We start from the raw sequence: 16,269 nt of genomic DNA on the forward strand, positions 1-16,269 counted from the left end.
ACTGCTCAAAAATAAATGGCAGAGAGCCAGGGTGATAGCTTGAATAGACAAGATAAATGGCAGAGAGCCAGGGTGATAGCTTGAATAGACAAGACAGTCCAATCTAAGTTCTAGGGTAGCACTACAAATCTTAAGGATGCTCCCGGACCGTTTCCAAAAGCTGTCCCCACATTGTAATTTTAAAATTGTAAAAACATTGGAATATTATTAGAATCTTGATAAATAATCATATTTAATATTTAATTTAGGTTACACATTAATTTAAAATAAAATTTATTTTGTCTCTTGGCCTTTTCTACTAGGTTTAAGTGTGGCACTAACAAACTTGAACAAACTTAAAAAGCAAATGTACAGTACTACTTATTTCCCTAAGGTTGCCTCTCCTGTAAACTACTAGTCTTAAACTAGGAGAATCTTCTTACAAATCTCCATGGAGTCTGCTTTCCTTTGATCTATTTATGTTTCTCAACCTTGGCATTTGCAGACAAAGATATGGGGACTTCAACTCCCAGAATTCTCCACCTAGCCATGCTGGTTAGGGAATTGAAGTCTACATAACTTCATGATGCCAAGATTGAGAAACATTGGTCTATGGTAAATGAGAGAGATTAGAATATGGTGATTTTATACAGGTTTCAGGAACAAAGTAATGACTGCCATGTTTTCGCCAACTGGCAGTGACTTTGTTTTGAATTTTCTTCTTTATTTTCTGATCATGGAAATTAAAGCATAATGAATTGGATGCTCCAGAAAGTCTAGTTCCCATAAACTGGAAGCAAAGGATACATACTCCAATATATAAGAAGAGGGACGGCCAAATTGGGATGCAAGTAAAATGTGGTCAAACCACATTTTAGTTGCAAAGTCTAAATCATTTCTTTCCTAAACCAGAATATCATGCAATTTACACAGTTTAAAAAAAATCCTATAGAAGCCCTTGTCTTGGAAATGTAGTATTTCATCCAGGTAATATAAATAATCCTTGTAATATGTAGCTGGAGTGATCCTGAGTAAAGGTATAGATATACAAAAAAAAAAAAATGTATCATTTACTCAGTCTATCTCCTGACATAAATTCTTCAACAGTTTTAATCACAGAAGAGCTCAGGCTACAATTCAATACAACCAGCCACTCTATTTAAGTACCTGTGTTTTGATTTCAGAAGTAGATCACTCAAAGAACAAAAGGTAAACTAAGTTGATGTTCATCCATGAGTTTATAATATATGCTTTTATCAGTTTTTTAATCTGGTTTCTAACTTGATTTTGATTACAGAATGTTATGTTGGTCATTTGAATTAGGCTTTCAAGGAAAACATTATTTGTACAAAGATAAAATTTGAAAAGAAGTGACACATCACATATGTGTTCTAATCAGAACGATTTTTGTTCTAGAATATGGGAAAAAGTGCTAAGCAAAATGCCTTGTCTACTACTGTTCCATGAAACTGATTATCCCTACTTTGTACTTTCCTTCCCAAATAAAATTTAACCATTCACCATAAAGACCGGAAGTTAGAACTGGCAAAAGTGACTTTCCCTCCTATTAATATGTGTATCTTTTAAAAAAACCTTTGTCTCAGTATCATTGAAAATCGTAAGAGAGACAACAGTCTCTCTCTGAGGCAGGAGCCAACCATAAATTGAGAGCTTCTCAGGCAAGGAATCGATATGAAGCTTCTCATAACAGTAACAGTGTCCCATCTGTAGCCATATTAGTATTAAATAATCTGATCAACTCTTTTAAACAAATATATTTAAAAGCATGCAAAGACACTTGCCAAAAAAAGGCAAAGGATATTCACATTCCCTTCTTAGCCAACCTCAAAGGAAAGCTTTGACAGACTACATTAGCTGCTCCTTCAAAGCTCAAACACAAAAGGCCTTTTATTTATTTTAGACAAGGAAATTCTAAATTGTCACAAGGCAAAAATAAACTTGTCTGTGACATGGGGGTCAGAAATTAAACATGAGAAGCAGGAAATTGTTCGAAGTAATGAATCACACACTTCTAGATTTCCAAACATCTAGAAACATCATCTGCAAACTAGTTAGAAAGGCGCCTTTTTTCATTTTTGGAATGTCCTGGCCTCTGCTATCAGGGAGAAGGAACAGAGACTGAATAGGCCATCCTGTAACCAGGCCAAAATGATCACAGGCACCATTTGGAAGTTCCAGAGGAAGAACCATAATAGGTAAGTGATGCAATAGAAGTGTATTTCAGAGACATTATGACCTCAGTTCCAGACCACCATAATAAAGCATATATAGATAGTCCTTGATTTACAATTGGTTGCTTAGCGATCATTTGAAGTTATGACAGACACCCCCGCCCTCCAAAAGGAGCTTATGACATAGATTCAAAGTTCAATGTCTGCTTCCCTGTGATCACTTTTGGGGCAATTAGCACACATTTATGGCCGTTTGGAGTGTTCCACATTCAAGTGACTGCAATTCACAGTTTTTTTTCCCCTAGAAATGGGCATTTACCTCTCTTTTCCAGCAAAAAATGCCCCATAAGAAACAAGAGGTTTGCTTAATGACCACTGCAAGAAAGGTTATAAAATTGGGTGTGGTCATGTGATGACCAACTTTACAATCATCATGACCCACAACCCAAATTGCAGGCTTAATACAGTCTTAAGTCGAGGACTGCCTGTACTGCAATAAAACACGTCACATAATTTTTGTCTTGGTTTCCCAGTGCATATAAAAGAAATGTATACAGCAATGTACCTACCATTAATCATCTGATTAATAGTATTGAAAAAGTTTGAAATATTGCAACAATTATCAAAATGAGGAACGGAGACATGAAGCGAGCAAGTGCTGTTGGAAAAATGGTGCCAATAGACTTGGTTGTAAAGCCAACCAACAAACAAAATGACACGTCTGTGAAGCACAATAAAGCAAAGTGCAATAAAACAAGGTATGCTTGTATAATTAAAATCTGTGTGCATAAAATCAGGAAGAATCCAGAAAGATGTGCATAGAATTAACCATGAAAGAAATGGGCAATGTTGGGTTTTTCTCTTTCGCTTTATCACTCCAGTTAATATTGATAAGATGGTCAAAAACTACCATATTCTACTATATTACCATATCATCATCATCATCATCATCATCGTTTTATTCTGCCATCTATCTATATAAATAAGAATGTAAATGTTCATTTGTTCAAAATCTTAAATCTCCGAAAGTTCTTCACCGATTGCTTTGAAATTTTGACACAATGTTGCATTCGAATACGTGCGTGTTTTTATATACCTACTATTATATAGATGTCACACCTGTGACAGTGAAAACATGCTTTTTTTGAAAAACAGCACATCTGTTGGATGTAAAAGCAACACACGCTACGATTTTATCTTTCTTTTCCATTTAACCAGACTAAGCCACAGCAACGTGTGGCCGGGTACAGGTAGTTTTAAATATATTTGGTCAATTCAAGGTGGCAAACATATCTAATACTCTTGCCACCTATATTCCCCACTGTATCTCTGTGATGTTGTTTGGGCTGAGAGAAAGTAACCAGCTCCAAATCACCCAGTCAGTTTTCATGTATAAAGCATAATTAGAATTCATAGTCTCCTAGGTTTCTAGGTCAGCACCTTAGCCACTACACCAAACTGTCTCATACTGCAACTTTATGTGTGAACAAGTTAATAGCAGAACATCCAGCACTGGCACCTGAGCTTTTATTTTTCCAACACACTATTTTTTCTTTTTATATCATCTGTTTAGATTATAATATAAAGAAAAGGATACTTTTATTTATTTATATCTTTTATTTATCAATAAGCTTACCTGGGAGCCTTTACAAATGAAAAGCAGAGTGTAAATGTTTGTATAAATCAGTGATTCTCAACCTTTCTAATGCTGTGACCCCATAATACAGTTCCCCATGTTGTGGTGACCCCCAAGTGGGTGTGGCCACCAATAAGAGGGAGTAGGACAGCTAGGGAAAAGGGAAAAAATGGCGGACAGCATGGTTTGGTGACCCTGGTGAAATGGTCATTCGACCCTAAATGGGGTCCCGACCCACAAGTTGAGAACCACTGGTATAAATGATCAGGAATATGGATGGAGAGAACAGTTTCTATTTAACATAAACCAGCTTAACTTGATTAATACACAAATTAGGATGCAATATTTTTCAATTTCTTTAATCACACACTATGGGCAAATGCTTGCAAGAGCACTGAAAAAAGTGACTTATGATCAGTACTTGCACTTATAACCACTGCACCATCCCCATGGTCACACGATCAAAATTTGAGAGCTTGGCAACTGGTACACATTTACGACATGATCCTGAGATCATGTGATTGCCATTTGCAACCTTTTCAGCCAGAAAATCAAAGTCAATGGGGGAAATCTGATTCACTTAACTACATGATACTCTTAACAACTCCAATGATTCACTTAACAACCTTAGTAAGAAAGCTTGTAAAGTGAGGCACGACTCACTTAACAACTACCTTGTTCAACAAGGGAAATTCTGATCGCAATTGTCATAAATCAAGGACTATCTGTAATTGTATCCCTGTTTTCCTTAATGAAGGAAAGTGACATCAGATGGACTGGCTTAAGTCAAGCAACTACAGCCTAAATCTAAGTAACTATGACCCAACTTTCCAAATATCCAATCCGAATCACATATGGCTTTGCAGATAATAGCAACCCTATTGAGTAGAGTCAGCAAGGACATAGCAGGCTATCAGTTATTAGTCTCAACCAACAGTTTGGCTGCAGCACTCAATGAAGATTAAGTTGATATTTTTTGTTGGGGGGGGCATTTTGAATCAATTTTGACTCTTGCCAACTTCCTGGACAAGTCCCTGCAGTTTTCCTGGCAAGATTTCAGAAGTGTCTTACCACTGCTTCCTTCCCAGGATTGAGAGAGAGGGGTTAGCCCAAAGTCACTCAGCTGGCTTCGCACTTAAAAGTTGGATTAGAATTCACAGTCCGATGGTTGTCTTAACTACTATACCAAATTGGCTAAGTGAAATTTATCTCTAAAGATAGGATGTTACAGCATCCTATGTATTTTATTCGATGGAAGGGAGAAGGCTTAAGAATACTATTTTAGTTCTGTATTTCTCAGGGATAATGCATATGAAATTTTAAAAGTTCTTTATGATAGAAAAAGAACAGATTTTAGAATTTTAAGATTTAGAAATTTAATTTTAAATAATTTAAAGTTATGAAATTTTAAAAGTCCTTGTCTACTCCAGAAAAATAATAGGAAGACAACAGATTTCAGAATTTTAAGATTTAGAAATTTAATTTTAAGTAATTACAAATGTTCTACTTGCCTTGATTCTGTCACAATGTTCTCACTGATCAGATTGTTATAAATCTACACAACTGAACAGCTCACAATTCTGTAGGCATTTAGGTCCTTACTGAAGCACAAATGATACAGGGGCAAGTCATATGGGCAACATCTATCTCAAATGACCACATGACCATTGCAACATGGCAGGTGATTTTAATAAAGCAACCTAGTCTTGGGGCTGCATATTCTAAGAATATTGACTGCACAGTCAAACTAATAAACATTTGGTGACAGCTGAACCTCCCACTCGTTTCTATTCAGCATCCATTCTCAGTTTTAATCATTAAAGTTTAAATTCTAAAGATATTGTGGGGAAAAACGTCTCTCTTTTATTTATAGGTAGTTCTCAACTTACGACCATAAATGAGTCCAGAATTTCTGTTGTTAAGCAAGAAAGTTGTTAAGTGAATCCTGCCAAGTTTTGCAACTTTTGCCACAATTGTTAAGCAAATCACAGGAGTTGTTAAGTGAGTCGCGCAGTCGTTAAGCAAATCCGGCTTCCTCTATCAACTTTCCTCGTTGGAAGCCAGCTGGGAAGGCCACAAGTCGTGATCACATGACCCCAGGTATGCTGCGATCATTGTAAATACATGCTGGCTGGCCAAGAGCCCAAATTTTGATCACATGAGTGTTGGGGGTTGCTGTGATCGGTTCTAAGTGCGAGGCCCAAATGTCCCTTTTTTCGGTGCCATTGTAACTTTGAACGGTCATTAAATGAATGGTTATAAATTGAGGACTATCTGTAATTTCTGAGTCAATGCTACCCACTCATTTTAGAGTTGGTAAAAAGATACATTAGCATGAATTGTGCTTTATTCATTTGCTTATTTACTTATTAAATAGTCAAAACCAGTTTAAGAGTTAAAAAGTCAGTAAAATTATACTAGACACAATAAAAGAAATCATAGATGGCTGCATTTAGACAGCAAAACCAATGGGAAGTGGATAAAACCGTCTTAGCAGAAAATGAAGAGCATTATGGAGTGTCAAGTGTGAAAGAGCCTGGAATAAGACAGTGAAGAAATGTAATGAGTGGATGAAAAAGCAAAACCCAGTTGGTTGTAGAGAGTAAGTTTGGTCTGGTGGTGAAGAGATCAGTTAGAAAACTGGGAATCTGTGAGTTCTAGTTCCACCTTAGGCACAGATGGATGACCTTGGGCCAGTCCCTCCCTCTCAGCCCTAGGAAGGAGATAATGGCAAACTATGTGTGGAAAAAAAACTTGTTAATATACAGACATCTACTTGTATAAAACCCAGCCCAAGCACAAAGTGGAGATCAAAGCATCCATACTACTATTATTGATGGACAGCATGAGTTACCTTAAGAACAAGGTCAGAGTAGAAGAGCAGAAACACACAACCATCTCTTGGGCCTATTGCAATCAACTTAACAGCCGAAACTAAAACTTTTTCCAAAAACATTCTTAGAGGAAGAGATCAAACATGGTGGGGGTGGAGAAATAAGAATATAAAAGAACTCTAGATTCAAAGCAGAGAATAGTATCATATGCCTCATACATTCACTATCAATTCTGCAGGAGCCGATTGAAATCTAAGCATGATCAGAGATTTTAAATGTCAAATAAAATTTCCTGTATATTATCATTAATTTATATTTATCTGAAATTTCTCAGAGAGAATTAAAAATGCATGCAGAAGAACAAAGACTAGTCCAAAAATTCTTTTTGGTGTTTTTATTCCTCCTCCTTCCCCCCTCCTATTAATTATATATTTGATAGAAAATCAAATATTTGAGTCACATAAATATCAAACAAAACTGGCATTATTCAACTGCCAGTTTTTATGCCCAAGATGTTTGAATAAAGGGTGTGGTTTATAATGGAGTTTATATGATGAAAGGTGTTCAGATAAACTTTTATCATGGTGAATGGACTTATGAGCCTTTTTAAAATCAAGAACATAGTATGTTCTCTCTCAATATTATCATCCTCCAAGTCCTTGGTGATCATAATAAAGATTACAATGGTAGCTGATCTACTTAATTCCTATTTATGGTATTCTTCAATCTCTCTCCCTCTCTCCCTCTCTCTCTCTCTCTGTGTGTGTGTAACAGTTGTGTAACCTGATGTAGGGGTTCTGGGTTTGTCCTTGGAACTCCTATATATGTAGACATTCATTTTACCTGTTTTTTTAAATGGAAACTACTAAACAGGTGAGGGACTCTCCCTTGAGTCAAGTTCAACACAAGACCACTTGGTAACAATATGCAAGTAGTAGTTTATCACTGCCTACTTCCAGGGTTATTTTTGACTTCCCAGCCCAATCCACAACCTTGGTATTTCCCAATAGTTCCACATCAAAGTACTATCCTGGTCCAACCCTGTTTAATTTCCAAAACCCAGATAAGGACTTCAGGTGCTGCTGAAGTTACAGTTCAGAGTCAAAGGAAGTCAGTCAAGGCAGCAACAGTACATGCTTAGCTGAGAGAATTAATGGAACTCACCTCTGAATGAATAGCACTACAAATCAATTACTAAAACCTTACTAAAGCTGCTGAATTTTTAGCATTGGCATTGCAAACTGATCACCAACACTATGTGCAGCGTACTTAACTTTGTCTCAATACAAAAAGCAACAGCCAACTGTTACTGTATGTAGAAAACCACTGCAAATTGTGAGTGCATCTGCCCTTAAAAGAGAATTCATTCTTTATGCTTCTATTTAATTCTGATGCAACTGCCAATCTAGATTTTGTGAACAAATATTTTGTACATAAATAGCTCATGCCTATCTATCTATCTATCTATCTATCTATCTATCTATCTATCTATCTATCTATCTATCTATCTATCTATCTACCTACCTCTATTCACCTTAATGACATGCAAACCCACTACAACTCCATCGATGCACGGCCAAAGACAGAGACCATTTGCTCTTTACAAAGCAATGAAGCCAATGCAAAAAAACCGAAAGGACAAACTCAGCACAACTTTACCAGGGCGCATTTTAAAAGGGGGGGGAAGGGGGCGAGGTGAGAAAAAGCCATCAGTCCAGCTCTTGCGAGGGAATGCGGAGCAACCCTTAAGGCTCTGGATTCAGACATAAGAAGCGAGAAAAACAAACCGAAGTAAGACTTACTGCAATAGCTTGCAGCCTTTCCTTGTGCAATTCAGCCTCCGCCATCCTGGGCGCGCGGAGGATGCAGCAAAACCGCAGAGACCCGGCAGGCACCGAGGGAATTGCGCTTTCGAGTTATTGAACGCCGCGGAGTGGGGGGGGAAAAAAGTCAAGGCGGGTGGATTCTGGTCGCAAAAAGCCACCACAGCTCGGGAAGTCAGCGCATATTTCAGACCGGCCTGGTGCCTTGCCTGCTTCCCAGCTGCAGGGCTGCTGTTAGCTATATTTCATCGCTGCGTCTGGGCGCCGCCACTGCTCCTGTCACACTCTACAGCATTGCCATCCCAACGCAGCGCGGTCCAGGGGGCGGCTCGCAGGGCTGCAATCTTTTATTAATTTTTTTTCCCCACCTCCTTTCTCGCCTCTCCGCCTTGACGTTTCATAGCGTTAGCTCCTCCTCTGGAGCGCTCGCTCACACACCAAAGGAGGCTGGGCATCGGCGGCATCTGTAGTAAGCAGAACCTGCTCGAAAAGACGCGGGCGGGAGGGCGCCGGGGGAGAGGCGCGGCGACGGCGCAGCCCGACCGCGGGGAGCCCAGAAGAGGGGATTTCCCCGCCTGACTGCCGGGGCGCCGCTATCAGCGCGGGGCTTGCTGAGGGAAAAAGGAGAATGAAGCGCTGCCCCGGAGCTTCCCGGCGTCGGGAGCCCGGCCCCGGCACGCTCCTCTGCGGCTCTCTGCCCTTTGCATTGTGTTTACGGTAAAGGGGGCGAATCTGTGGGGAAAGTACGGGCAGTCCTCGACTTACGACCACCATTGAGCCCAAAATGCCTGTTGTTAAGTGAGACATTTGTTAAGTGAGTTTGGCTCCCATTTTACGACCTTGCATGCCTCAGTTGCTAAGGGAATCGCTGAAGTGGACAAGATAGTAACCGAGTTGTTAAGTGAATCTTGCTTCCCCATTGACTTTGCGGTTGTTAAGTGAATCTCACTTCCCCATTGATAAGGTGACCAATCATCCTCCTTTAGGGAGGACAGTCCTTCTTTTGTATTCATTTAACTAATAATAGTCATGTAAGCATAATTACAATATAAAATGTTATTGTTACAAATGTTTTTTATTATGCATTTATCATATTATAGTGTATTCTGTATTGTTGCAATGAATAAAATGTTTTATTTACGATATTTTTTTCTTCAATTTATTTGTGTCCTCTTTCTCATTGTAAAAAAGTTGGGTCACCTTACCATTGACTTTGCTTGCCAGAAATTTGCAAAAGGGGATCACATGACCTCAGGATACAGCAAGGGTCACAAATATGAACCAGTTGCCAAACATCTGAATTTTGATGGTGCAAAGATCATAACTCTGAAAGATTGAATTTGGCTTCCCCATTGTCAGAAGGTTGCAAAAGGTGACCCTAGGACATGGCAACCATCATAAATGTGAGTCAGTTGTCAAACATCCTAAATCATGTGACCATGAGGATGCTAAAATGATCATAAGTGTGAAAAATGGTCGTAAGTCCCTTTTTTCAGTGCCGTTGTGACTTTGAACGGTCACTAAACGAACTGTGGTAAATCAAGGACTACCTGTATACTTGAGCAAGGGAAGGCTCTTACCTTCCCCTCCTGGCTTAGTGCATCCAGTGGTTTGTTCCGCACGACTTTTTACCTGTAGGGAAAGGATTACAAGGAGGCCATTACTTCCCCTGTAATATTTCATTTTGTTTTTAAAAAAATGCTCCTTGGGGAAGGTACTCTTGCACTGGGAAAGGCATAGAGGAGAACTGTGAAGGAGTCTTCCCAGCCCTGCCGTTGTTTCCCAACATTTCCTCCTCTTAAGTGGGCTCTTGTCTTAACTCAACTCTCAGAGAAAAATAAAAATGGAAAAATTGGTAGGCTTTCAACGCCTCCAGTTCTCTTCATCAGGCAAGACATTGTAAAAGATAAGCGGTGTAGGAGAGGAAGTGAGGAAAAGATGCGGTGTCGGTGTCGGAGTGCGGAGAAATTCGTTTGATGCTCCGGACACGTATTGAACTTCGTGACTTGCTGAACTGGATCTTGGTAAAGGCTTCTAATAAGAAAATATACTGGCAGGGAAAAACTTCTTCTACAGCAGCCCGGATGAATTTCTATAATTCAGCTAATCAGAGTGAGATCGTGCATTGGTGGGACCATTCAGGCAATCTGTGCCATTGGAAGTCGGTTTGGTTGGACAGCTATTCCGTGGCTGGTTTTGCACAATGGGCTTAACCAGGACCAGTGAAGACCCATTGGCTGCATTTCAACTTACATGACAAGCTTGGTTAGCTTTATGCAGTGGTGGGATTCAGCCAGTTCGCACCACTTCGGCAGAACCGGTAACCAATTTTTTTTTGCCCAGGCCCAGAATGGACTTCCGGCATCCACACAGAGAACCAGTTGTTCACATATTTGAATCCCACCATTGGCTTTATGCTTGACCTAGTGTATTATGAGAGCTAGCTTAACTCTAGAAAAAAGGGTGAATTTAGCAAATATCACATATACACATGTTTATGCAGGAACAGTATAATGATTTTTTAATGCCTTCAAGTCAATGTTGACTCCTGCAGACTACCTGGACTTCTGCAAAATTTCAGAAGTGGGTTGTCATTGCCTTCTTCCTGGGATTGAGAGAGAGAGGGATTGACCCCAAATCACTCAGCTGGCTCCAGGCCAAAGGCAGACTTCAAACACTTGTAGCCTAGTGCAGGGCTTTTCAACCTTTTCACCGACTGTACCACTTTTAGGATATGGCAATATCCGAGTACCACCTAGCAGGGTGTCAAAAACTTGATGACCAACCCCCCCCCAAAAAACCCTGTTCAAAGTTGCAATTGCACTGAAATGACTTACGACCATTGTAGCATGCCCAGGGTCATGTGATTTATATTTGGATGCTTGGCAACTGATTCATATTTATGATGGTCACACTGTCCCAGGGTCATGTGATCCCTTTTGCAACCTTTTGACAAGCAAAAACTTGATGACCCCAGTCAAAAACTTGATGACCCCCCTCAAAAAAGGAAAAAAGTGATAAAGTACAGGTAGTCCTCGACTTACCCCTGCAGCTCCTGAGGACTCTCTCACGGCAAGTCCTGCACTGCTCTTTGGCTCGTTCCCTCACCCGCTACACTTGGCTAGACTGGACAGGGCCACGTACCACCTGCCAGGTGCCAGTGTACCACGGGTGGTACCTGTACCACTGGTTGAAAAGTCCTGGCCTAGTGTCTTAACTGCTAGGCTAAACTGACACTATAACCAGTTGATGTATAAAAAATCAAAACCAGAAGTTTCAGATAGACATCCATTTTGGAAAATTAGCTTAGTATCTTTTAAAGCAAATATCTGCATATTTAAAGCAGTAATTGATGGGAACATCTGATCGTTTTATTTTCTAAGACTGAATCCTAATCACTATAAACTGAACTGTCCACTGCTTCCCAATACCCTAATTTGCATATGTGAATAACATCAAACAATGAGATAGACATTAAACTTCATGTTAAATTGTTTGTGATAAAATTTAATTTAAATATTAAGTACATATTGTTCAACTAGATATTGTACAATATGTTAAGTATTTCGTTTGAATTATTTCTCAGCTGGAAGAGATACGTTCCAATATGGGGCAAGCTAAATTGGATCCATACATTTCCATACCAGCCTGCTGATATGTAGTCAGGATGAATTGAAACTACCTCACAAGCCAAGGCAGATGCCCCATTCCAGCTAGAAAGATCTGCAGATGTTGCTGATTGAGATGAATTTTTCTGATAAAAACTTGCTCTCATTTCTAGAATATGCTGCAGACTTGTCTGTGGAGATTCTCAGTCATTCAGGTCATAGTTATCCCAAAAGTGCTTTTTCAAGAGGCAACTGGACTTTCTTCTTTTTCCTTTGAAGACATTTTGCTTCTCATCCAAGTACCTGAGTACTGCAAATGTGTGTGGAGCCTTTGGAACTGCTGACAGAACTGTGTTGTAGACTGGAGATGGATGATGTTGTATCCTTCCCCCTCTGTTGAGAGAAGGCTGTTCAATATTCACAGATGGCCTCTTTGACCCCTCTTTCAAACCAGCGGTCCTCTCTGTCCAAAATGTGGACTTTTGCTGTCTTCAAAAGAGTGGTCTTTGTTGTTTAAATGCAGATGGATTTTTGAATCTTGTCCTGTTGGGTTTGTTCTCCTATGTTGTGCCATGCATTTATGAAGTGGTTGTTTGGGGGAGTCAGTCAAAGAAGAAGAAGTTTCTTGGATGAGAAGTGAAACGTCTTCAAAGAAAAACAAGAAAGTCCAGTTGCTGCTTGAAAAAGCACCTTTGGGACATGTTGCAGAGTTGAGCAATAATACACTTTCTTCACACATCTTTTGACATGAATGATATAAATCCTTGGCTGTGGTTCCATATCCTTGGCGATCAGGCTTATATATGACTGACTGGAGTAGGATCAACTTCAAATAATGTATCTCATATCAACATTTATACTCCCTTCATAAAAGATATAAATATTACATACTATAGGAAATAATGAGCAACTTGCTGAACAACAATTTGAAATAGCTTAAAATGGGATCTACTTGAGATCTTCAACATCCAGCTGAAAAAACAACATTTTACTAATAAGCATAAGATAGGACTTTTTACAGCTTAGGGAATTTTATATTTTAACTAAACTAAACAAACTACACTGGAAGATCCATTATACAACTGATACTTGAAACAATGATACAGAAAACATTCTATTTTCATGCCAGAGAGCCTGTTTAGACCAGGGATAAAATTAGAAATGTTTTAGTAGCTACAATTTTATATACCCTTCATCAACTAACAGGCAACCTGACTTGGAAGGCTAGTGAATGAATATTCGGTAAAGAAAAATACTGTATGTGCCTCCAAGTTCCACGTTCCTTAATGATGATCCAGTCCTATGTCACTGTTAAAGATTGTTTAACTAGAAACATAGACAGCAGGGTTGTCTGAATGAAAGTCTTGGCTTGGAACCAAATTAATACAAAAGTAATTTAAACAATTTTACCAGAATAAAAAAAATTAATCCTATCTTTGACTGTACTTCCCTTGAAGTTATGTTCCAACTATTAGAAACTCCCAAAAGAGTCTTGAGTGACAGTAGGAGAAAATAACTGTAACAATGGAAGGGAGAAGAGTTAGCAACCTTCAGCCTGATTCATGAGAGGAGAAACTGCTGGGAAAGATTATTAGCAACATCTAGAAGGACATATGTTTCCCATCCTTATTGTATCTAGCTTGGTAAGAAGAAAACCTACTGAAAGAAAATGCGAAAGTTGACCACATGAAAAGTATTTTTAAACACACTAGCATTGCTTTCTTTATATTATTTCAAGGCAGTCTTCCTAGACTGTCAATGCAGATGAGTTAATATTTGGACGAATGCTCCATTTGGAAGCAAATGCCTTGGCTATATTTCTAAAAGATGGCATGATCTAAATAAGGCTCTCTTAGTCCTCAGCCCCAACATATGTATACATTAAGCCTGGATCATATAATCTATTTCCAATCCATGTGTTTGCGTGTATTTGTTATTAATAGCCTTGTTTATTACTTCATGAATGTCACTTATCCACAAAAAGGTGGATGTACATACTGTGTCTATTTTTCAATGTAACTTCCTTAGAAATGTACTTATTAATATGGTTGGTCTAAATATAACCACACTAAATATTTTTATTGTGAAAAATACAGATTAATGCATTTTGATGCAATGAACCAAATTGTGAAATTCAGAAATACACAAAATCCAAACACTCTGATCCTATAGTCTCTTATGGATACAGATCATGGAGGGTCTACTGGAATTCACAAAGTTCAAATACTGATATAGGAAATATTAACATCTGATCTTTCATGTATCTGGCAAAAAAAATGAGATTAAGGTGCAACCCGAGAGGCTCAATATGTGCTGGTTTTAGTAATTTTAAAACATTTTTAAAATTGTTTTCAGAATATGTCTAAATAGTTTTAAACTCTTTTTAGTATATATTTAAGCAATGTTATAAAAACTAGAGGAAAAGAGTGAATGGAATAGTTTTAAGCTAATATTAGAAAAGAATTAATCAACAAGATTTTTTTTTAAAAAAAACACATTAAAACAAAACAAAAATTAAGAAGTCCAATGCTTTGAGTCTGACTGAATGCTGAGAAACTAAACAGTTCCCAATACAATAGATTCAACTTACATAATAGAGCCTGCCCATTATGGTCATAAGTTGTAACAGTCGTAAAACAGGTCATCACCTGAATGACTTAATTTTATTATATTTTTGGTAGCAGTCATTAAGGCAATCACCGTGGTTGTTAAGCGAATCCACAGTAAGTTGCATAATGAACTCATAGTTATGAGGCAGTTTTGACAAAAACCAGAAGTAAATTCCAGTTTGCAGCAAAAACTTTATAAATTATGGTCACATGACTGCAGAGGGGGAGCTCAGAAATTTGAAACCAGTTCATAAGTACTTTTTGAGGGGGACCATCATAACTTGAAGTTATAGGATCAGAGTTAGCTCTTCATAGAATTGGGGCTTTTATAAGTGTCCAAGGTGCTGGCATAGGACTTATCCCCATTACTCTGGCTGGAGGCTTTAAGGCAGAGGTCCCCAACCTTTTGGGCACCAGGGACCAGTTCCGTGGAGAGAAGTTTTTCCATGGACCGGAGTATGTGTGGTTTTGTGTGCTGCTGCATTCCATGGATGGGGCTTTGCTTGTTTGTGCGGACCGGTTGCTGGCATGCCGCGGCCTGGTACAAGTCCACAGACTGGGGGTTGGGGACCCCTGCTTTAAGGAATTGAGTTTGGAAATCTAACGAGATATTACATTAATGTGGAACCACATTATGAGATCTCATTTATAAAAAGTGTAATATAGTCATGGTTTGTAGAACCAACATTTTATTTTATATGCTTTAGAGACTGGCAACATAGTATTATGCTACACTCACACCCAGATACCATCATTATCAGCTATTACTTGAGAAATGGAAATAATGCATACAATAATAAGATATATAATCTTTACATCTATTACAGAGTCCTGGAGTGACACAATCTTCTCCCAAAATTTCTGTAAGTTTCTCCATAAGTTCTCTCCAGATGCATTGGGTAACTCCTAGAATGAGAACTTCTGGGCAACACAGGCTGAAGTTTAGTTTCCACTTAATTTCCCCTTGGGTTTCAACTCATAAATAAATGTTTTTATTTCAGTATATTGCTGAATTTATACATTGGAATAACTGTAGTATGGTGATTCTGTCTTCACTTGTGTGATTTATAAACCCAGGTTTCATGTCTTATTGTGTGTGTCTGTGGGGTGACCCTTGTGTTCAAATTACGGTATGTGCATAGAGGCCAGGATTACTCCAAGTCTCCATAAATGTAAGCAACAACAGTAACAATAAAGCCCCAAGAACTTACCTGTAGACAGAATATTATGTGATCGTATTATGAAAAGGAAATCCAGGATATCATACAAACACATTCTTAGATAGAAGTTAAAAATGTAATTGTTGCAGGCAGATTTAATGCATCTGGCCCCCAGAAGGCAAACTAGTCACTGCTGTCATCTATTCCCTGATGACTGATATTTGGAGTAGTTGCCATTCTTCCATGCTTGAAACTAAAAAGCCTTATATGGTAACGCCAGAGCAGACTTAAGCACTCTCAAGTGTTCCTCGGTGTCAGAAATCCTTTGGGGAATGCATATAGCATACTCCTGTTAAGATTACAGCATATTTTATGGCAACCCCTCGTAGAAACAGCAGAGATACTGTATCTTTAAATTTCAAACTCTG

The 16,269-nt window shown here is 38.6% G+C and overlaps 1 protein-coding gene across 6 annotated transcripts in view; it reads right to left on the reverse strand.

Moving 5' to 3' along the window:
- Positions 1-8,845, reverse strand: part of PALM2AKAP2 (PALM2 and AKAP2 fusion) — a 260,194-nt gene extending 251,349 nt beyond the window's left edge. For 3 of the 6 annotated variants that reach the window (XM_039334430.1, XM_039334434.1, XM_039334429.1), the window contains exon 1: positions 8,444-8,830. In XM_039334430.1, the coding sequence (XP_039190364.1) occupies positions 8,444-8,488 (45 nt within the window). In that variant the 5' untranslated portion in view covers positions 8,489-8,830. Of the gene's footprint in view, positions 1-8,443 lie in introns of all 6 variants that reach the window. The other 3 variants (XM_039334431.1, XM_039334428.1, XM_039334437.1) reach the window with 2 other exon arrangements.
- Between the last annotated feature and the right edge of the window lie 7,424 nt (positions 8,846-16,269).

The sequence above is a fragment of the Crotalus tigris genome, unplaced genomic scaffold, assembly GCF_016545835.1.
Source record: "Crotalus tigris isolate CLP2741 ecotype Arizona unplaced genomic scaffold, ASM1654583v1 scf7180000017630.2799268, whole genome shotgun sequence".
NCBI lineage: Eukaryota > Metazoa > Chordata > Lepidosauria > Squamata > Viperidae > Crotalus > Crotalus tigris.